General features: G+C 39.3%; 1 protein-coding gene across 5 annotated transcripts in view; it reads right to left on the bottom strand.

The window, feature by feature from the left end:
* The window catches only part of LOC106052226 (uncharacterized protein C8orf34 homolog), a 64,569-nt gene that overhangs the window by 26,630 nt on the left and 13,839 nt on the right, over nt 1-24,100 (bottom strand). For 3 of the 5 annotated variants that reach the window (XM_056015286.1, XM_056015288.1, XM_056015287.1), the window contains exons 6-10: nt 23,084-23,241; nt 8,842-8,969; nt 5,171-5,238; nt 4,388-4,434; nt 981-1,021 (exon numbers count right to left, since the gene is read on the bottom strand). In XM_056015286.1, coding sequence (XP_055871261.1) covers nt 981-1,021; nt 4,388-4,434; nt 5,171-5,238; nt 8,842-8,969; nt 23,084-23,241 — 442 coding nt within the window. Of the gene's footprint in view, nt 1-980; nt 1,022-1,740; nt 1,758-1,949; nt 1,967-4,387; nt 4,435-5,170; nt 5,239-8,841; nt 8,970-23,083; nt 23,242-24,100 lie in introns of all 5 variants that reach the window. The other 2 variants (XM_056015290.1, XM_056015289.1) reach the window with 2 other exon arrangements.

Genomic DNA, 24,100 nt, shown 5'->3' with positions numbered 1-24,100 from the left:
TAGTTTTTAGAATACCAAATAACTAGTCTTTGGTTTTAGAATACAAAATAAGTAGTCTTTAGTTTTATTTTAACAAATAACTTGTCTTTAGTTTTATTTTAACAAATAACTAATCTTTAGTTTTAGAATACAAAATAACTAGTTTTTAGTTTTAGAATACAAAATAAGTAGTCTTTAGTTTTATCATACCAAAAAAATAGTCTTTAGTTTTTAGAATACCAAATAACTAGTCTTTAGTTTTAGAATAACAAATAACTAGTCTTTAGTTTTTAGAATAACAAATAACTAGTCTTTAGTTTTTAGAATAACAAATAACTAGTCTTTAGTTTTAGAATACCAAATAACTAGTTTTTAGTTTTAGAATACAAAATAAGTAGTCTTTAGTTTTATCATACCAAAAAAATAGTCTTTAGTTTTTAGAATAACAAATAACTAGTCTTTAGTTTTAGAATACCAAATAACTAGTCTTTAGTTTTAGAATACCAAATAACTAGTCTTTAGTTTTTAGAATAACAAATAACTAGTCTTTAGTTTTAGATTAACAAATAACTAGTCTTTAGTTTTAGATTAACAAATAACTAGTCTTTAGTTTTAGAATAACAAATAACTAGTCTTTAGTTTTAGAATAACAAATAACTAGTCTTTGGTTTTTAGAATAACAAATAACTAGTCTTTGGTTTTAGAATAACAAATAACTAGTCTTTGGTTTTAGAATAACAAATAACTAGTCTTTGGTTTTTAGAATAACAAATAACTAGTCTTTAGTTTTAGAATAACAAATAACTAGTCTTTGGTTTTAGAATAACAAATAACTAGTCTTTGGTTTTAGAATAACAAATAACTAGTCTTTGGTTTTAGAATAACAAATAAGTAGTTTCTTTAGTTTTAGTTTTAGAGATGAAGCATCACTTAAGATTGGGAAGTCAAGGAGAGAGAGAGAGGGAGAGAGAGAGTTAACTTCTTAGAGTTTATGTTGTTACCTTGGTCAAAGCTGTTATATTCATGAGACATTGGCTGGACACTGAAATTGTGAACAGATGGACACCACACAATTGAACAAAATTAGACATAAACATATTATATAGGTTAGTGTGTGTACATAGAAAAAAAAAACAATAAAGATTTAGCTCCAGAGATGATGAAGGTTTAAGTACTTGGCATTGGATTAAATCTTTTGAAAAGTGAAACTTATAAATACAACAAAATAAATGCAAAATAAAAGGATAGAGATCCACATTAGTGTCAGAGCCTTTTGACATCTAGAAGATTTATTAGGGTTTCAATACACTGAAAAGATTTATCAAACCTTCAGAAAACTGAAGTACCCTAAAAATATTTATCAAAGCTTTACTTTAAAGTTTGCATCTAATTAATACTGCAACTAGAAATGATTTATCAAGGGGGGAAGAAATGATTTATCAAGGGAGAGTTTTTGTCTATGAATGAATACAAAAGAGAGTGGTCCAAGATTTCTTGCATGTAGTGTGTCAGGAGGTCATTGAAGAGAACAAAACAGAAACTCAATGCCAGCTAGATCACTTTCATTCAGTTCAACAAAGAGAGTAACTGTTTGACTTTAGAGGGAAACAAAGATTTCAATTGAGATTGTCAATGAGTTAGTTGTATGACCTAACTAGACTAAACAAAACAAATAAATAAAAAGAAAAAAGACAAAAATGAAAACTAAATGGAAGCTACACACACACAAACACACAAAGGTTCAAGTTGTCTACTACTTACCACTGGACAGAGCTGTACTAAAAGTAAAAATATCCAACTATTAGACTAATACCACTGGACAGAGCTGTACTAAAAGTAAAAATATCAAACTATTAGACTAATACCACTGGACAGAGCGGTACTAAAAAGTAAAAATATCCAACTATTAGACTAATACCACTGGACAGAACTGTACTAAAAGTAAAAATATCCAACTATTAGACTAATACCACTGGACAGAGCTGTACTAAAAAGTAAAAATATCCAACTATTAGACTAATACCACTGGACAGAGCTGTACTAAAAGTAAAAATATCCAACTATTAGACTAATACCACTGGACAGAGCTGTACTGAGTGTGAACACACTGGGAAATATATGTCAGTAGAAGTGACATCTCTCAGACACATGGAACTATATTTCAGTAGAAGTGACATCTCTCACATACTGGGAACTATATTTCAATAGAACTGACATCTCTCAGACATACTGGGAACTATATTTTAGTAGAAGTGACATCTTTCAGACACTGGGAACTATATGTCAGTAGAAGTGACATCTCTCAGACACATGGAACTACATTTCATTAGAAGTGACATCTCTCAGACACATGGAACTACACTTCAGTAGAAGTGATATCTCTCAGACACATGGAACTACATTTCAGTAGAAGTGACATCTCTCAGACACTGGGAACTATATTTCAGTAGAAGTGACATCTCTCAGACACTGGGAACTATATTTCAGTAGAAGTGACATCTCTCAGACATACTGGGAACTATATTTTAGTAGCAGTGACATCTCTCAGACATACTGGGAACTATATTTTAAAAGCAGTGACATCTCTCAGACACATGGAACTACATTTCAGTAGAAGTGACATCTCTCAGACACTGGGAACTATCTTTCAGTAGAAGTGACATCTCTCAGACACTGGGAACTATATTTCAGTAGAAGTGACATCTCTCAGACACATGGAACTACATTTCAGTAGAAGTGACATCTCTCAGACACTGGGAACTATCTTTCAGTAGAAGTGACATCTCTCAGACACATGGAACTACATTTCAGTAGAAGTGACATCTCTCAGACACATGGAACTATATTTCAGTAGAAGTGACATCTCTCAGACACATGGAACTACATTTCAGTAGAAGTGACATCTCTCAGACACATGGAACTACATTTCAGTAGAAGTGACATCTCTCAGACACATGGAACTACATTTCAGTAGAAGTGACATCTCTCAGACACATGGAACTACATTTCAGTAGAAGTGACATCTCTCAGACACTGGGAACTATATTTCAGTAGAAGTGACATCTCTCAGACACATGGAACTACATTTCAGTAGAAGTGACATCTCTCAGACACTGGGAACTATATTTCAGTAGAAGTGACATCTCTCAGACACTGGGAACTACATTTCAGTAGAAGTGACATCTCTCAGACACTGGGAACTATATTTCAGTAGAAGTGACATCTCTCAGACACAACCACACTGGAAAACATTGCATGGGTAGAGGTCAATTGAAAGCTATATACCAGTTAACACACACACACAGCAAGCCAGTCTAAACATTTTGTATGGAAGAGGTAATAAGAGGGAGTCAAGTTCCTCTCTTAGAAATTTAAGTTTTTTAGAATAGTGTTCTGTATGGAACTGCAAATATTTACATTGGATGTACCTTATCCATATCTTTTTTTTGTATCAATTCACGCCAAGGTTTCCATGTGACCAGCATGCAAACACATTCACTACTAAATGAAATTATTTCTTCAATCTGTCAAGTTTGTGAGCCACAAAGGAAAATATCCCATGGGTATTAAAACTGAAACAAGTGACAATTTTGGTGCATAAAAAGTTGGCTGTCCTTCTATTTGTTAGACTATGAACTTTGACTTCTTTTCAAACTAAAATAGACATGGGGGGGGTCAGGAAAGGAAGGACTGTTATGCCCTGAATAGAAACTTGATTGGATAAAATGCTTGACAGCTACTATACAGGTTGGCCCTGAATAGAAACTTGATTGGATAGCTACCATAAAGGTTGGCCCTGAATAGAAACTTGATTAGACAGCTACTGTACAGGTTGGCCCTGAATAGAAACTTGATTGGATAGCTACCATAAAGGTTGGCCCTGAATAGAAACTTGATTAGACAGCTACCGTACAGGTTGGCCCTGAATAGAAACTTGATTGGATAGCTACCATAAAGCTTGGCCCTGAATAGAAACTTGATTAGACAGCTACAGTACAGGTTGGCCCTGAATAGAAACTTGATTAGATAGCTGCCATACAGGTTGGCCCTGAATAGAAACTTGATTAGACAGCTACCATACAGGTTGGCCCTGAATAGAAACTTGATTAAACAGCTACCATACAGGTTGGCCCTGAATAGAAACTTGATTAGATAAGATGCTTCACAGCTACCATACAGATTGAAAATTGAAAGACACTCTGTGGATATTCATAAGTGATATGTAATACTGTGTCTTCAAGTAAGGGTGTCACAGAGTTGCTGGGGGACACTAAACCTCTCCAATACTTAAGCAGTTAGATCAATGACTGATCTTTTTATTTGTTTTTCTCAAATTTATTTCATTTTGAATTCTTTTTAAAATATTTGAATATCAACATTTGAAAAATTGACTTGATTAGAGACTTACTTGATATTAAGTTTTACTCTTGGCTCATTGTCTCGATAGCGGAGATTCTAAAAAATGAAATGTTGATCTGATTAAATGCTTTCCATCAAATGAATCAAAAAGTCATCAATAGTGCTAAGTGTCCACTTTCTTTACTGACATGCATAAGCTAAGTATATTCATAGCATCAATACAATACATACTACTGGCTACAATTATTTACAATTTTAAGCCAGTCACTACCCAATACAGTTGGTAGGCTCATAAGCTCTAGTTCTCAGCCCCCAGATGTATGTATTCAAAAAGGCTTAAAATAATTTTCTTCCTAATTTAGAATAAAAGTAGTTCAAAAATTTTACCTAAGTATTTTCAAAAAAAACATTACCTGACTAAGTACTTTCAAAAAAAACATTACCTGACTAAGTACTTTCAACAAAACATTACCTGACTAAGTACTTTCAACAAAACATTACCTGACTAAATGCTTTCAAAAAAAACATTACCTGACTAAATGCTTTCAACAAAAACATTACCTAAGTACTTTCAACAAAAAAACATTACCTGACTAAGTACTTTCAACAAAAAACATTACCTGACTAAATGCTTTCAACAAAAACATTACCTAAGTACTTTCAACAAAAAACATTACCTGACTAAGTACTTTCAACAAAAAACATTACCTGACTAAGTACTTTCAACAAAAAACATTACCTGACTAAGTACTTTCAACAAAAAACATTACCTGACTAAGTACTTTCAACAAAAAACATTACCTGACTAAGTACTTTCAACAAAAAACATTACCTGACTAAGCTTCAAGCCAGAAGTTGGAATATTTCTTACTCCCTCATTTTTCAGATCATCAGCATTCTCTGGAGACAGGAACAAAATAGAGCTTAGAACTATAGGAACTTGAGCTTAGAACAATAGGAACCTGAACTTAGAACTATAGGAACTTGAACTTAGAACAATAGGAACCTGAACTTAGAACTATAGGAACTTGAACTTAGAACTATAGGAACTTGAGCTTAGAACTATAGGAACTTGAGCTTAGAAATATAGGAACTTGAACTTAGAACTATAGGAACTTGAGCTTAGAACTATAGGAACTTGAGCTTAGAAATATAGGAACTTGAACTTAGAACTATAGGAACTTGAACTATAGGAACTTGAGCTTAGAACTATAGGAACTTGAACTATAGAAACTTGAGCTTAGAACTATAGGAACTTGAGCTTAGTACTTTGGAAACTTGAACTTTTAATTGAATTGAACTTTTTACACAGCTGTTTAAAACTTACACCTCAACATGAACAAAAAAAGTAAGATGAAGAAGCTCTGATTTCATTTACGATGTGTTCTTCCAGAAGGTTAGAGCTAGTCAGTGTCTTTATGTGTTAGCAGAACTAGTCAGTGTCTTTATGTGTTAGCAGAGCTAGTCAGTGTCTTTATGTGTTATGAGCTAGTCAGTGTCTTTATGTGTTATAAGCTAGTCAGTGTCTTTATGTGTTATGAGCTAGTTAGTGTCTTTATGTGGCATGAGCTAGTTATTGGTTTTGATATTTCCAGGCAAGAGTAATAAAGTGTTAAAGTATGTCTTCGTAATAGTATGTCATGTGTTCTAATACTTGCAGTAGCATGTCATGTGTACAAATACTAGTAATAGCATCTGTAATAGACACTGACATGAGTGTGATAGCGTTCAGTGACGACCAATCGCATAAGAGAAAAAATCACGTGAACCACTGGTATCCTTCTTATTTGTAAACAGAAGATATATATAGGTCTTAGCAGTATTTTTTTTAGTCAAGAAACTCATTTAAATAGGAGGGAAGAAACTTTTAACCTTTTTTTTTTCCATTGTCTGTTTATAGCGAGGCCCAACATGACAAGCTCTCCATGTAATCACAAGTGTAATGGAAATCAAGAAATAAAATGAGTACTTTCAGCACTTTGGATGAAACAAAGTGACCATTTGTTAAATACAGTTTTGTAACGAAATATTTGTCAATATTATCATTAAGTAATAGAAGAAGAACCAGGCCATTCATGTGGTCAAGCTCAAAGACTGCAATATTGCAGTACAGTTCCGATTGAAACAAAAGAACCGCTTCAATGCGGTACATATAAAGTACATATATTGACCCTTGAAGACAAGTAGGTCAAATTCAGAGAGACCTGCGCGGAAGAAGTCATCAGTCGAGGTCCATACAAAGAACACAGTCAAGACAAAACATGGACATTGATCGATGAGAGGAAAGATGCCAAAACAGACCAGACCAGAAAAAAATGCAAGACAGGATCAAAGCCTAACGGAAGAAGCCTCTAGGGAAGCAGATCTGAAAGTAAAGAGAAGTTGTCAGTGGGATAAACGTGAATGCAATGAACAGAAGGGTCAAGTGGCTCAAGCAGCTGCCTGCTGATATAACACAAAGACTCTCCATTGTCCGAGATCTCACTGGAGCAAAGAGTGGACATGGAGCACCGATAAATGACAAGCAAGGCAAAACTTTGCTAACGAAAAAAGAACATGATGCAAGATGGGTAGAGCACTTTAAAGAGACACTTAACCAACCGTCTCCAGACCTGACTTACACATTCAAGCACCACTCTCCTGGCAATGATCTCGAGGTCAAGACATATTCTATTACAACAGAGGAGTTAACCATGACCATTGCTGTCCTAAAGAACAAAAAAGCACCAAGGCTAGACATGTCAGCAGAAAGGAGGCAGTGCATTGTTACAAGAATGACTGATCTCTTAAATCTCCATTGGCGAACTTCTAAAGTCCATGAGAACTGGTAAAAAGGAGTGATTGGAAAGCTTCCTAAAAAGGAGTGATTGGAAAGCTTCCTAAAAAGGAGTGATTGGAAAGCTTCCTAAAAAGGAGTGATTGGAAAGCTTCCTAAAAAGGAGTGATTGGAAAGCTTCCTAAAAAGGAGTGATTGGAAAGCTTCCTAAAAAGGAGTGATTGGAAAGCAAGGGCAACCTGGCAGATTGCAAACAACTGGAGGGTTATTACCCTACTCACTGTTCTGTTGCTTCAACAGTCTGCAGACGAAAGGCTCAGAGAAGAGCAAGCACATAGATCTTCCTTCTACAAAATATCATAGAACAAAGTGTCGAATACCAACAATGGCTAACGATCAATTTCGTAGACTTTAATAAAGTGTTTGATATTATTCAAACGCGAATCACTATGGAAAATATTTAGAGAATATGGAATCCCAGAAAAATTCATCCAGATCCTACAACACCTGATGTACAGTCAGAGTCTAGAGGCTGCATGAATACAGGAACAGGGGAGAGTCCTGTACATAATGAGAAGAGCAATGGATCAGACTTGCCTTCATTCTATTCCATGGCCTGAACAAAACCGAAAGTAGGAATTGGACTTCGCCATGGATCTTGCACTTCTCGGGTCTACAAATAATAACAAGGCTTGTCTTCGAGTCCAAAGGTTAATGAGAAATGCAGTATTTTCTATGGCTATGCAGCCCCACATGTGACCTACATATTCTGCGACATATTCAGGGTTTGAGTTTGAGTTTTTAAGTTTAGGCACATCGGCACAATTTAGGCTATGTCGTGCCCGCATATTCAGGGCAAATAAATGCAAACAAGAAATGACGGAGAGCCTAGATAGAGAGGCATCCAGCATTGGCCTCCGCATAAATTCGGATAAAACTAGAACTGTGCGAGTGGAATATAAGACAAAAGGTTGCCCCCGTCAGACTTGGCGAGACAGAGTTGGACAAGTTCACATACCTATATATACAGCACATCCGTGTCTCTAGCCTAACAAGGAGAGAATGCCTTCCATGACGTAGAGTTCCAAAGGCAGGAAGCATTCTCTCAAGGACAAACCAAGTGATTGGACTCGAGACCTACACCTACTTGGTCACCCCAACAGCAATGCGAGGCATCTGGGGCCTAATTGAGAAAGGACTGTGTGGCTCAACTAAAATGGCAAAGATAGATGTATAAAGTTATAGTTATAAATAGAAAGGGTCGCAAACAAAGAAATCCTATGCCGAACTGGGAGTCGAACACTTAATGAGGTAGTAACAGAGTGTCGCATAAGGTTTTCAGGGCATGTTCTCTGACAAAATGAATTACACATACCAAGAGTTGCGATGACATGGAGGTCAATACGAGGAAAGCGCAAACAAGGACCTTCTGATATAATTGGCACCACTTTTTCACGGAGGACTTCAGAGCAGAGAACACCAGGAGGGAAGACATTACCAGTAGTGACAGAGATCTTTGTGGGGACAGATGACTGCCCAATGCGCTGAATGAGGGGGGGGGGGGCGGGAAGTCATCATTTAGTCAAATGTGTGCAGAACACTTTGAACATGTCAAAACTAAACATCGCTTTTTTTTCCAAAACCCTAATTTTGATCACATTAATTGAACATTATGTTTGATTCAGTACAGAATGTTCATGACAGCACTATGGAATGTTCATACTTACCTAATAGTTCAATGGCTTCTTCCTCTTGTAGAGTGACCTCAGACCCAGAGTCCTCAGATTTGTAATCCACTGCTGCAGCTAACAACTGACTGTATTCTTCTTTGTGCTTCTTTCTGTTTGAGTTGAGCCTTGGAGGGAAAAACAAAACGTTCAATCATTGGCTACAGCAAGAGATCAGAGACTCATGGATGTTGTATTCAAACAGATTCAATGGGGGCAGCTCAAACTCCAGCATGACTTTATTTGACATTAACTCATAGAACAATGGGTCAATTAAATAACACGAAGATTGTGGGGACCTCGCATAGGTCTAAAAAATGTTTTTTTTTAATAAAATAGCAAAACTTGATCAAATTCTCTATGGTCTATGTCTACTATGTACTATTAATAACATGTGGATCTTTTAAAGCTTTCAAAAAAAAAAGTGTAGGAAACTCCACAAAATCCTGGCTGGGGACCCCACAATTAAATCCGGCCTTGAAATATACCAATGAACTTGTAAACTTCAAAGTGTTTGAAGTCTCTTAGAGTTGGAAGGGGATGACTTGCAGACTAGTGCATGGCAGACAAGAGACAGACACATTTGAAGTCTTGTATCTTAGAGTTGGAAGGGGCTGACTTGCAGACTAGTGCATGGCAGACAAGAGACAGACACATTTGAAGTCTTGTATCTTAGAGTTGGAAGGGGATGACTTGCAGACTAGTGCATGGCAGACAAGAGACAGACACATTTGAAGTCTTGTATCTTAGAGTTGGAAGGGGATGACTTGCAGACTAGTGCATAGCAGACAAGAGACAGACACATTTGAAGTCTTGTATCTTAGAGTTGGAAGGGGATGACTTGCAGACTAGTGCATGGCAGACAAGAGACAGACACATTTGAAGTCTTGTATCTTAGAGTTGGAAGGGGATGACTTGCAGACTAGTGCATGGCAGACAAGAGACAGACACATTTGAAGTCTTGTATCTTAGAGTTGGAAGGAAATGACTTGCAGACTAGTGCATGGCAGACAAGAGACAGACACATTTGAAGTCTTGTATCTTAGAGTTGGAAGGGGATGACTTGCAGACTAGTGCATGGCAGACAAGAGACAGACACATTTGAAGTCTTGTATCTTAGAGTTGGAAGGGGATGACTTGCAGACTAGTGCATGGCAGACAAGAGACAGACACATTTGAAGTCTTGTATCTTAGAGTTGGAAGGGGATGACTTGCAGACTAGTGCATGGCAGACAAGAGACAGACACATTTGAAGTCTTGTATCTTAGAGTTGGAAGGGGATGACTTGCAGACTAGTGCATGGCAGACAAGAGACAGACACATTTGAAGTCTTGTATCTTAGAGTTGGAAGGGGATGACTTGCAGACTAGTGCATGGCAGACAAGAGACAGACACATTTGAAGTCTTGTATCTTAGAGTTGGAAGGGGATGACTTGCAGACTAGTGCATGGCAGACAAGAGACAGACACATTTGAAGTCTTGTATCTTAGAGTTGGAAGGGGATGACTTGCAGACTAGTGCATGGCAGACAAGAGACAGACACATTTGAAGTCTTGTATCTTAGAGTTGGAAGGGGATGACTTGCAGACTAGTGCATGGCAGACAAGAGACAGACACATTTGAAGTCTTGTATCTTAGAGTTGGAAGGGGATGACTTGCAGACTAGTGCATGGCAGACAAGAGACAGACACATTTGAAGTCTTGTATCTTAGAGTTGGAAGGGGATGACTTGCAGACTAGTGCATGGCAGACAAGAGACAGATACATTTGAAGTCTTGTATCTTAGAGTTGGAAAGGGATGACTTGCAGACTAGTGCATGGCTGACAAGAGACAGACACATTTGAAGTCCGAACAGAGACAAGGCTGTTAACTCCCTTCTTGTTTCTGCTAGACAGACGATTGGCTCATCAAGACAGACCAGGAGCAGATAACCCACTGGACACTGATAACAAAGAGACGACCTGGCTTACACACACCAGCAGGAACAATCAGTGGCGTACCCTGTGGGCCCAGTTTCAAGAATATGTTGGTTAGCCTCTCTTTCCACATAGAATATTGATAAGTCTGTATGAATTGGATAATTTTCCAGGTGATATAGTCATCAGTTTGAATCAGTTATGACTCCGTTCAAGTAATAATGTCTTAAGACACAAAGTTTGCACAGGTTCTAACGACAAACAAAAAATGTTTCAAATGAACAAACAAAATGTTTTATTAGGTTGTCTTTCCCATTACATCCAGAAAACACTTTTATGGGTCAAACTATTAAACAAAGATAAAAACTATAGTCTAGTTCTATGTAAATCAGTTAACAATAATATATATATATAACACTTATTACTAAAATTTCATTTTTCTGGCCTTCTGATGAAATGCGTACATGTCTTTCTCAACTGTTTCTTTCTCAATGGAAAGAACACCAAGAGAAGACAACTTGTCACAGAACTTCTTCAATAGTTTTTTTTTAGCAATCACAACTTCAAGAATGACCAAAACTTTGAGAATGACCAAAACTTCAAGAATGACCAAAACTTTGAGAATGACCAAAACTTTGAGAATGACCAAAACTTCGAGGAGATTTGGTCAAGACGTCAGGGAACAAGTTTGGGTGCAGTGGATGACCAGAGACTTTCTGTGTGTCTTGTCCTGCTCTAGAGTGCTCCACAGCACTGTGCTGGTATCTGCCTTTCTGTCCGATTTGTCTAGTTTTGTGACGTTACGCACAGGCCGCCAAGTCCAGACTTCACCTGCTAGGTTTGACAGAACCTCAGTGTACTGAGTGCCATGGACACGTCAGATACCCTCTACCTGGTTTAGCCGGCCAGTCAAAGCCGTTTGCGGGGTGTGGCCGCTGCGCATGCTACAGCTTCTGGGAACCACAGGTGAGAGTTGGGTACCGAGTGGGGACCAAGAGTGAGCCAAGCTACCCTCAAAAAAGGTGCTACCCCTCCTAGATACCCCATACACCCCTGTGGCGACAGACAAGCAGAGAAGTGGTAGGTGTGGGCACACTGGAAGGTGTAACTTCAACCCTGCACACAGGCGGCTCAGGCCATATGGTCATTCACCACTGACACAGAGCAGCAGTGGAGTCCGACAGCCCCCTGAGCGGCTGAGCAGCCCTATTTAGGAGTGCACTGCTCACCTCCATAGCATGAGGATGGCTAGAAAAGGTGCCCCAAAAATTGCCTGCTCTAAACTAACCTAGCCAGCCTACCGTAGTTGGCGGGAACCCTTTACAAGCGGTCGAAATTCAAAGAAAAAGACGAGGATAGTTCCTCTTACCATAGGGCATGGAATGTGCGCACACTACTTGACAACGAAACATCTGATAGATCACAAAGACTAACTACACTAGTAGCCAGGGAGCTCCACAGATACAACATAGACATAGCAGCACTAAGCGAGACTCGGCTTGCAGATGAAGGTGAACTCTGCGAAAGAGGATCTGGATATATATTTCTTCACCCACACTGTACCATCATTCATCCATGCTGTACCATCATTCACTCATGCTGTACCATCTTTCACCCATGCCACACTGTACCATCTATCATTCATGCTACTCCATCCAAATAAACAGTTGTAACTTTCATTATGGCAAGTACATTTCTATAACTCTCAGATTTCAAACTCTCAAGACTTCAAACACTTTAAAGTTGACAAGGTCATTTGGTATTTTTCAAGACTGGATTAAAGTAAGTGTTGGCCAGGATTTTGAAAGCTTGAATAACAATCCACCTAGTATTAATAATACATAGTAGACATAGAACACATAGAACAATGCTATGCGTGAAATTTGATCAAGTTGTACTATTCTATAAAACATTTTTTTTTTAGATCTGTGCAAGGCCAATGGGAGGCCCTGAGCGGCTTCCCTGCTCAGATAGCAGAGTTATTCGGACCTTACAAAACAAATATTTTACAAACATTTAACTAATAGTTCTAATTCTGACAATATGTTTGCAATTTAAGTTGACCCATAGTTATATCTTCTCATGCCCAATAAAATCATGCTAGATTTTCCTTTTTGTCATGAGATGACTAGACCAATAAATGAGAGGAACTGCACAGTGGCTTCCAAATCAGGCAGTTCTCTACACATGGGCGTAGCCAGGGGGGGGGGGGTTGGCGGACCCCGAATTGAAATCCCCCCCCGGGGGGGGGGGAGTCGGAATTTAGTTACTGATTTTTTGCTTTGATTTTGTTTATTTTAGGTGAGATTTTAATACTAAACCATCACTTGCCCCAGCACAACCAAAGGGGTTTTGAGTTTAAAACCCCCTACCAGGGGGGTTCGAGTTTAAAAACCCCTACCGGGGGGGGGGTTCGAGTTTAAAACCCCTACCAGAGGAGTTCTAGTTAAAAAAAACCTACTAAGGGTTTTGAGTTTAAAACCACCTACCAGGGGGGTTCGAGTTTAAAAACCCCTACCGGGGGGAGTTCGAGTTTAAAACCCCTACCAGGGGGGGGGGGGTCGAGTTAAAAAAAACTACTTGGGGTTTTGAGTTTAAAACCCCCTACCAGGGGTTTTGAGTTTTAAACCCCCTACCTGGGGTTTTTGCAGTTAACTCCCCCTCTTCTATAAAACAAAACCAAAAAAAATGCAAACGAAAATCCCCTAATTCCAAGAGCACAGTTAAGGAAGATTTTGATTTTAAAACCCCGTCTAAAATTTACGATAAACCCCCTCTTTAATATAAAAAAAAGCAGCTAATTACTCACTCAAAATGTTATGAGCGTGGCTAAATTGTTTTGACTCAGTTTTGAGTTTAAACCCCATTTCAGCGGGGTTTGAAGGTAAAAAATACCTCTTTAATAATAAAAACAAAGCAAATTTTACACTAAAAATGTTATGAGTGTAGTCAAAGGGGTTTTGAGTTTAAACTCCCCTCCAGTGGGGTTTGAGGATAAATTTAAATACATCTTTAGTGTAAGAAAAAAAGCAAATTTCGCACTCAAAATGCTATGAACGTTGCAGAAGGGGGTTTTGAGTTTAAACCCCCATTCAGAGGGGTTTGGTGCTAAAAATACATCTTCAATATAAAAAAAAAGCAAATTACACAATAAAATTATTTGAGCGTAGCCAAGCCAATCGGGGGTTTTGAGTTTAAACCCTTCTTCTACAGATGGCTTTTTTTTAAAGTTTAAAACCCCTCCAGATGGTTTTGAGTTTAATATCCCCCTACAGAGCATTTTGAGGTGGAAAACCCCCAACAGAAGATTTTGACGTTAAAACTTCTCTTTTCGATATAAAATCTAAAGCAAACTACAGTCACTAAATTCCAAGAGCGTATTCAAGAGAGGTTACACATTTTTACCAGTGGCAGGGCTCCATTAATAAAGTGCAGTGAATAGTCATCTACCGAAATTGAAAAACACTAAATGTAGCTCAACAAAGATGGCTAAGACAGATTTTAGGAGTCAGTTATAGAGATCGGGTCTAAATCATGGAAATCCTATGCCGAACTGGGAGTCGACCCCTTAGTAAGATTGTGAGAGAACGACGCATGAGGTTTGCGGGAAATGTTCTCCGACAAAATGAATTAAGCATAAGAAGAGTTGCAATGATATCCTAGTACAACTTGACGCCACTCATTCCTGGAGGTCCTCATAGTAGGTGGGAAGAGGCTTCAGACATTGCCAGTGACAGATTTTTATGGAAACAGCTTGACGTCAAATGCTCCGAACGGCGTAGGAGGGTCTAAGTCAGTAAGAATATCACATTAGGTTTTTGAAATAGAACTTTTTAATAGCAGGAAAATGCACTGTAGATACCTCAGAATATGCATTTTGTTGGCTTTCAATACCAGAAATAGTGCTTGGCGCTCCCCCAGACCCCCTTGCTAGTAATGGCGGGGAGTCTACAATTTTATGAAAACAAATTGATGGCAAATGCGCTGAAAGACGAGGGAGTGTCTAAGTCAGTAAGAATAACACATTGGGTTTTTGAAATAGAACTTTTTAATAGCAGGAAAATGCACTGTAGATACAGGTTCTAATGACAAACAAAAAATGTTTCAAATGAACAAACAAAATGTTTTATTAGGTTGTCTTTCCCATTACATCCAGAAAACACTTTTATGGGTCAAACTATTAAACAAAGATAAAAACTATAGTCTAGTTCTATGTAAATCAGTTAACAATAATATATATATATAACACTTATTACTAAAATTTCATTTTTCTGGCCTTCTGATGAAATGCGTACATGTCTTTCTCAACTGTTTCTTTCTCAATGGAAAGAACACCAAGAGAAGACAACTTGTCACAGAACTTCTTCAATAGTTTTTTTTTAGCAATCACAACTTCAAGAATGACCAAAACTTTGAGAATGACCAAAACTTCAAGAATGACCAAAACTTTGAGAATGACCAAAACTTTGAGAATGACCAAAACTTCGAGGAGATTTGGTCAAGACGTCAGGGAACAAGTTTGGGTGCAGTGGATGACCAGAGACTTTCTGTGTGTCTTGTCCTGCTCTAGAGTGCTCCACAGCACTGTGCTGGTATCTGCCTTTCTGTCCGATTTGTCTAGTTTTGTGACGTTACGCACAGGCCGCCAAGTCCAGACTTCACCTGCTAGGTTTGACAGAACCTCAGTGTACTGAGTGCCATGGACACGTCAGATACCCTCTACCTGGTTTAGCCGGCCAGTCAAAGCCGTTTGCGGGGTGTGGCCGCTGCGCATGCTACAGCTTCTGGGAACCACAGGTGAGAGTTGGGTACCGAGTGGGGACCAAGAGTGAGCCAAGCTACCCTCAAAAAAGGTGCTACCCCTCCTAGATACCCCATACACCCCTGTGGCGACAGACAAGCAGAGAAGTGGTAGGTGTGGGCACACTGGAAGGTGTAACTTCAACCCTGCACACAGGCGGCTCAGGCCATATGGTCATTCACCACTGACACAGAGCAGCAGTGGAGTCCGACAGCCCCCTGAGCGGCTGAGCAGCCCTATTTAGGAGTGCACTGCTCACCTCCATAGCATGAGGATGGCTAGAAAAGGTGCCCCAAAAATTGCCTGCTCTAAACTAACCTAGCCAGCCTACCGTAGTTGGCGGGAACCCTTTACAAGCGGTCGAAATTCAAAGAAAAAGACGAGGATAGTTCCTCTTACCATAGGGCATGGAATGTGCGCACACTACTTGACAACGACACATCTGATAGACCACAAAGACTAACTACACTAGTAGCCAGGGAGCTCCACAGATACAACATAGACATAGCAGCACTAAGCGAGACTCGGCTTGCAGATGAAGGTGAACTCTGCGAAAGAGGATCTGGATATATATTTCTTCACCCACACTGTACCATCATTCATCCATGCTGTACCATCATTCACTCATGCTGTACCATCTTTCACCCATGCCACACTGTACCATCAATCATTCACCCACACTGTACCATCTATCATTCATGCTACTCCATCCAAATAAACAGTTGTAACTTTCATTATGGCAAGTACATTTCTATAACTCTCAGATTTCAAACTCTCAAGACTTCAAACACTTTAAAGTTGACAAGGTCATTTGGTATTTTTCAAGACTGGATTAAAGTAAGTGTTGGCCAGGATTTTGAAAGCTTGAATAACAATCCACCTAGTATTAATAATACATAGTAGACATAGAACACATAGAACAATGCTATGCGTGAAATTTGATCAAGTTGTACTATTCTATAAAACATTTTTTTTTTAGATCTGTGCAAGGCCAATTGGAGGCCCTGAGCGGCTTCCCTGCTCAGATAGCAGAGTTATTCGGACCTTACAAAACAAATATTTTACAAACATGTTACTAATAGTTCTAATTCTGACAATATGTTTGCAATTTAAGTTGACCCATAGTTATATCTTCTCATGCCCAATAAAATCATGCTAGATTTTCTTTTTTCTCATGAGATGACTAGACCAATATCTGAGAGGAACTGCACAGTGGCTTCCAAATCAGGCAGTGCTCTACACATGGGCGTAGCCAGGGGGGGGTTTGACCCCGAAATGAAATCCCCCCCCCCAGGGGGGGGGGGAGTCGGAATTTAGTGACTGATTTTTTGCTTTGATTTTGTTTATTTTAGGTGAGATTTTAATACTAAACCATCACTTGCCCCAGCACAACCAAAGGGGTTTTGAGTTTAAAACCCCCTACCAGGGGGGTTCGAGTTTAAAAACCCCTACCGGGGGGGGGTTCGAGTTTAAAACCCCTACCAGAGGAGTTCTAGTTAAAAAAAAACCTACTAAGGGTTTTGAGTTTAAAACCACCTACCAGGGGGGTTCGAGTTTAAAAACCCCTACCGAGGGGAGTTCGAGTTTAAAACCCCTACCAGGGGGGGGGTCGAGTTAAAAAAAACTACTAGGGGTTTTGAGTTTAAAACCCCCTACCAGGGGTTTTGAGTTTTAAACCCCCTACCTGGGGTTTTTGCAGTTAACTCCCCCTCTTCTATAAAACAAAACCAAAAAAAAATGCAAACGAAAATCCCCTAATTCCAAGAGCACAGTTAAGGAAGATTTTGATTTTAAAACCCCGTCTAAAATTTACGATAAACCCCCTCTTTAATATAAAAAAAGCAGCTAATTACTCACTCAAAATGTTATGAGCGTGGCTAAATTGTTTTGACTCAGTTTTGAGTTTAAACCCCACTTCAGCGGGGTTTGAAGGTAAGAAATACCTCTTTAATAATAAAAACAAAGCAAATTTTACACTAAAAATGTTATGAGTGTAGTCAAAGGGGTTTTGAGTTTAAACTCCCCTCCAGTGGGGTTTGAGGATAAATTTAAATACATCTTTAGTGTAAGAAAAAAAGCAAATTTCGCACTCAAAATGCTATGAACGTTGCAGAAGGGGGTTTTGAGTTTAAACCCCCATTCAGAGGGGTTTGGTGCTAAAAATACATCTTCAATATAAAAAAAAAGCAAATTACACAATAAAATTATTTGAGCGTAGCCAAGCCAATCGGGGGTTTTGAGTTTAAACCCTTCTTCTACAGATGGCTTTTTTTTAAAGTTTAAAACCCCTCCAGATGGTTTTGAGTTTAAGATCCCCCTACAGAGCATTTTGAGGTGGAAAACCCCCAACAGAAGATTTTGACGTTAAAACTTCTCTATTCGATATAAAATCTAAAGCAAACTACAGTCACTAAATTCCAAGAGCGTATTCAAGAGAGGTTACACATTTTTACCAGTGGCAGGGCTCCATTAATAAAGTGCAGTGAATAGTCATCTACCGAAATTGAAAAACACTAAATGTAGCTCAACAAAGATGGCTAAGACAGATTTTAGGAGTCAGTTATAGAGATCGGGTCTAAATCATGGAAATCCTATGCCGAACTGGGAGTCGACCCCTTAGTAAGATTGTGAGAGAACGACGCATGAGGTTTGCGGGAAATGTTCTCCGACAAAATGAATTAAGCATAAGAAGAGTTGCAATGATATCCTAGTACAACTTGACGCCACTCATTCCTGGAGGTCCTCATAGTAGGTGGGAAGAGGCTTCAGACATTACCAGTGACAGATTTTTATGGAAACAGCTTGACGTCAAATGCTCCGAACGGCGTAGGAGGGTCTAAGTCAGTAAGAATATCACATTAGGTTTTTGAAATAGAACTTTTTAATAGCAGGAAAATGCACTGTAGATACCTCAGAATATGCATTTTGTTGGCTTTCAATACCAGAAATAGTGCTTGGCGCTCCCCCAGACCCCCTTCCCTTGCTAGTAATGGCGGGGAGTCTACAATTTTATGAAAACAAATTGATGGCAAATGCGCTGAAAGACGAGGGAGTGTCTAAGTCAGTAAGAATAACACATTGGGTTTTTGAAATAGAACTTTTTAATAGCAGGAAAATGCACTGTAGATACCTCAGTGTTGTACTTAATAATAACAATACCATGTTACATTCAAAGCTTTATTTCACTGAATGACAAACAACTACACACATAGTAGAGTTCACAACACGGACTACGAAATACGGTCAGTACACAGGTTAACAAGTGTAACAAACACTAAGGGGTGACAATCCAAATAAGCAAATTCACGACATTCACCCCACGTTTAAATTTTATACATATAACACAACATTAAGTAGTCAAAGCAAATACAATGATTAATAAAACATAAGCATCTAAACACATCTGCAATACTGGTTAATAGCAAACTGTTTATCAAACACATTAGTCTATTATACAGCAACTGTTTATCGAACACATCAGTCTGTTAAACCCTGTAGTTGGGTCTTGATTTTCGTTCTCTTAGGTTGTATCGGCAGTTTGGATCGGCAGTATTAGTACAATCAGTATCAGTACTAACAGCATTACTTGGTGACTCGATGGTAGGGGCTTCGACCGGGTCCACTTCCCCCGATAGGGGTGGTTTGGTTGTTCGGTTAACAGAAGGGTTCAGAGAAGAGTTCTCTGTGTTGCTTTCTGTTTCGCTTTGAAGTGAGGGTGTCGCATTCCTGGGGGAACCGTCTCTCAGCACAGGGGGTCTCACATTCTCTGTGAAAGAGTCTTTTTCTTTGGGCGCCAACAATCTTAAAGAAACTGTTTCTTCTCGGCCCGTAGATGTTTTGATAAGAGCGTATTGAGGGTTGCTGTTCACCAGCTCTACCTCCTCTGTTAAAGGGTCATACTTAGAGGATCTATTATTTCTTTTTAACAACACGGGGCCAGGAGATGTTAACCACGTTGGTAGGGATGTTCCAGAAGTACTTCTGCGATAGTATCCAAAGAGTCTCTCATGTGGAGTTTTATTCGTCGCCGTACACAGAAGTGACCGAATTGAGTGCAACGCGTCTTGCAATACTAGTTCCCACTGAGACGTACTCAAGTCCTGGGAGTGTAAAGCTAAGGCTATAGCATTCCAAAGGGTACTGTTCAGTTTCTCTATTTGACCATTTCCTCTAGGATTGTAAGCCGTGGTCCTGCTCGTAGCAACTCCTCTTTCGTTAAGGTACTTCTGTACTTCAACAGACATAAAGGAAGTACCTCTGTCGGTATGGACATAGGAAGGTAGCCCGAATAAGGCGAACAACTCATTTAGGCATTTAATAACAGTAGCAGATGACATATCTGGGCATGCAAAGGCAAAAGGAAACCTAGAGAATTCGTCGATCATGGTAAGCAGATATTTATTGCGTGAGTTGGAAGGGAGAGGTCCCTTAAAGTCCATGCTTATTCTTTCGAATGGCTGAGTGGCTTTGATTAATTGTCCTATTGGCGGCCTGAAGAATCGAGGTTTAAGTTCAGCACATGACTGGCACTGGTCGATCACTGTTCTGACGTCATCGGTGGAAAAAGGTAGATTTTTTGATCTCACAAAATGTAGCATTCTTGTTACACCAGGGTGACACAAACTATTGTGGAGTAATTTTAGGTCGTTACGTGACATTGAGGATAAGTAGCGATTTCTGCTGAAAGTGTCAGCAGCAGTGTTCTGTGTACCTGGTCTGTAAACGACGTCGTAGTGAAAGCAGGATAGCTCTAACCTTCACCTTTGGATCTTCTCATTCTTGATCTTGCCTTTATTTTGTCTACAATACATAAAGGACACGGATCGCTGGTCTGTGACAAGGGTAAAGGGTCTTCCAATAAGAAAGTGTTTCCACTTTCTCAAAGATTCTACTATTGCATACGCTTCTTTTTCCACTGATGAGTGCCGTCTTTCGCTTTGCGATAGTGTCCGGGAAAAGAAAGCCACAGGCCGGCCATCTTGATTAAGTGTAGCTGCTATAGCTATGTCAGACGCATCTGTCTCCACTGTTAGCGGGCGAGTGTAATCAATGGTGTACACGGCGGATTCCTCGAGCTCGTCCTTTAGGTTCTGGAATGCTTGTTTGACTTCCTCCGGGACAGGAAACCGTTTATTTCTAGCTAAGAGGCTGATTTTGTCTGAGAAGTTAGGAATCCATAAAGAATAATAAGCCAGCAGGCCCACTATTCGTTTCTGTTCTCGCAGGTTCGACGGAGCATTTAATTCCCGCAAGGCTGTGAATCTTTCAGGGTCAGGCTTGAGCTGACCTTTAGATATTTCGTATCCCAGCAGTCTGACGCTATGTGTTCCTATCTCACTTTTAGCTTCGTTGAAGGTAATGCCATACTTCTGAGCTACTTTGAAGAATCTCTGCAGGTTTCTATCATGAGATTCAGTATCATGTCCACAGATGGTCACATTGTCCACATAAGCGAATGTATTTTCTAGTTGCTCGTCTTCGATTATTTTATCTATGGTTCGCTGGAAACAAGCCACTCCATTTGTAACTCCAATTGGAATTCTTCGAAACTGGTAAAGTCTACCCCCAGCCTCGAAAGCTGTATATGGCTTTTCTTCTTCTTTAATCGGGATCTGATGATAAGCATTTTTGAGGTCCAGAGTGCTGAAGACAGAAAACTGTGATATCTTCTCCGCTAATTCATCCATTCTTGGCATGGGATAGGCGTCTAGCAGCGTAAATCTGTTGATCGTCTGGCTATAGTCAATAACCATACGTCTTTTGTGCCTCTCATTGGATGTTATTAGAACCTGTGCCCGCCAGGGGGACTTTGAAAGTTCTATTACTTCTTCTTTGAGTAATCTCTGAATCTCAGCATTAATAAACTTAATGTCTTGTAATGAGTGTCTGCGTGACTTAGTTGCCACTGGGGTGCAGTTTGGAGACAAGTTACCAAAAAGACTAGGCGCCTCTACTTTGGCTGGTCTAAGGGTACTTACGCACAGAGGTGGTCTCTTCCCACTAAAGGGAATCTGTAGATTCTCGTGTAGGCTTATGAAATTCAAACCTATAATAACATCTGAACACAATCCACCTAAGAGTGACAGTTTAATATTTTCATATTTTTCATCTTTGAGTTGAATGGTAGCAAAGATATGGCCTTCAGTAACTCGAGACAGGTGAGTAGAAGCCATAAATATTCTGTCCACGGAGGTTTTTATCGGCCATTTGTGATTCCTGGCAACTCGAGCTGCCACGTAACTCTCACAGCTTCCAGTGTCTATCAAGGCTTTAAGTGGCACCCCATTGAGAAGAATCAAGGAGGTTGATTTGCCTAGTCCTAAAGAGTGCAACGTAGCGAGGGCAAATGCTGTAGATTTTCTTGTTTTGCAAGATCTCTGAAAATGTCCCTTCTTGCCACACATATTACATGTGGCTTCACGTGCGGGGCACTCATTACGAGGATGTCTTCCTCTGCCACAGAAGTAACACTTGATAGATATAGCGCTTACCTCTTGTCTTGTTTGAGTCGAATTAATCGAGGCTCGTAGATCAGGCCACTGGGGAGCGACAGGATCAGCAGGGTGTTCTGGTACGCCGATGGCGAAATGTAGTTAATTAGTAGTTTCTTGTTATCTACATTTTCTATAGTAACTACAGACAGAAAGTTTTTAAATGTTTCGTACCAGTGCAGCCACTTTTCTTGTGCTTGAGGTGCGGTAGGTTCCACATCGAACCTTTCAGGCCGAAGTAGTCTATCCATGTTTAGACAGATTCAGTGAAATAAATTGTTGTACTTAATAATAACAATACCATGTTACATTCAAAGCTTTATTTCACTGAATGACAAACAACTACACACATAGTAGAGTTCACAACACGGACTACGAAATACGGTCAGTACACAGGTTAACAAGTGTAACAAACACTAAGGGGTGACAATCCAAATAAGCAAATTTACGACACTCAGAATATGCATTTTGTTGGTTTTTAATATCAGAAATAGTGCTTGGCGGCGGGGCTTCGCCCCGCGCTGGTGGAGCTCCTAGCGAAAGAATGAAGGGTCAGAATGTAATAAAGATTTTGTACGCACACACACACACACACATAAATAGATATAATTTTTTTTCGCCGGGGGTCGGGGGGTCGGGGGGGGGGGGAGAAAAAAATTCCCCCCCCCCCAAAAAAAAAAAAATCCTGGCTACGCCCATGGCTCTACATATAGTTTTTCATATGTAAGGGGGGGGGGCAGTGTTTTGTTTAAGTCTCTTGATAAAGAATGCTAGACGAGTTTTATCAAAAAAGATTCTGTTGACTTCACTTGCAAGTATTAGACATTCCATTCAAAATGTAAATTACAGAGTGGCTGGGCAACCATCCCAATCTGTTTTATTAGTTTGAGCAGCCAGTAGCTTAACAACTGGGAGATACACAAACAAAATAGATTTTTCTTGAAGCTGTGCTTCTACTCCATTGCCATCTAAGGCAGACCTCCAAAAGGCTTTCTGTCTAATACACAAACAGTCACACACGTATGTAAATCACCTGGAGCCACTGTTAACAGTCTGAGTAGGTGTGACCAGTTCACTTCTTATGGACAATGGCACAGTCTCTGACAGTAACAAATCTTTATCTGATGTAGTAGAAGGATGAGGTAGTATCACTCCAGACTGACTGGGACTTGTGTAGCTTTCTTGTTCGTCCTATAGAAATTTTGTTAGAAACAGCTTATGAATAAAAATAAATTAGTGCTATTTCTAAAGTGGCAAAGACATTGTGGAGAAGATAAAGTGAAGAAGAAAGTGGCAAAGATAAAGTGGAAAAGATGTCGTGAATTTGTTTATTCGATTGTCGCCCCTAATGTTTGTTTACATTTGTTAGACTGTGTACTGACCATATTTCGTGTTGTGATCTCTACTATGTGTGTAGTTGTTTGTCATGTAGTGTAATAAAGCTGTAGATGAGACATGGTTTTTGTTATGCTAAAGTACGACAATTTATGACACTGAATCTATGAGGTGTGGTATTGATTCTAAACATGGATAGACTGTTTCGACCGGAAAGGTTTGATGTTGAACCTACCGCAACACAAGCATCAGAAAAGTGGCTACACTGGTATGAGACCTTTAAAAACTTTTTGTCTGTTGTTACCATAGAAAACAATGATAACAAGAAGCTATTTATAAACTACATTTTGCCATCGGTATACCAGATGATAAGTGACAAAGAAAAGTATGAAGAAACAATTCAGTCACTAAATAACATCTACATTCAGCCTAAGAATGAAGTATTCGCAAGGCACAAGTTAGCCACGTGTAGACAGGAACAGGGTCAAGGTATTGACGTCTTTCTTCAAAAACTCCGCAGTCTATCCAAGGACTGCAACTTCAAAGCTGAGCAACATCTTGATGAGTCCATACGTGATGCATTCATCTCAGGAATTGCCACCAACAGTATTAGAAAACATCTCCTAGAGAAAACAGATTTAAAGTGGAAGGATGCATTTGAGGAAGCACGACCATCAACATTTATTGTTGTACGAGTCACAGCCAGAAACCACTT

This window comes from Biomphalaria glabrata, chromosome 17 (assembly GCF_947242115.1).
Source record: "Biomphalaria glabrata chromosome 17, xgBioGlab47.1, whole genome shotgun sequence".
Classification (NCBI taxonomy): domain Eukaryota; kingdom Metazoa; phylum Mollusca; class Gastropoda; family Planorbidae; genus Biomphalaria; species Biomphalaria glabrata.
Note: the sequence above shows the minus strand (reverse complement) of the source record. Positions and strands in the feature narration are given on the sequence as shown.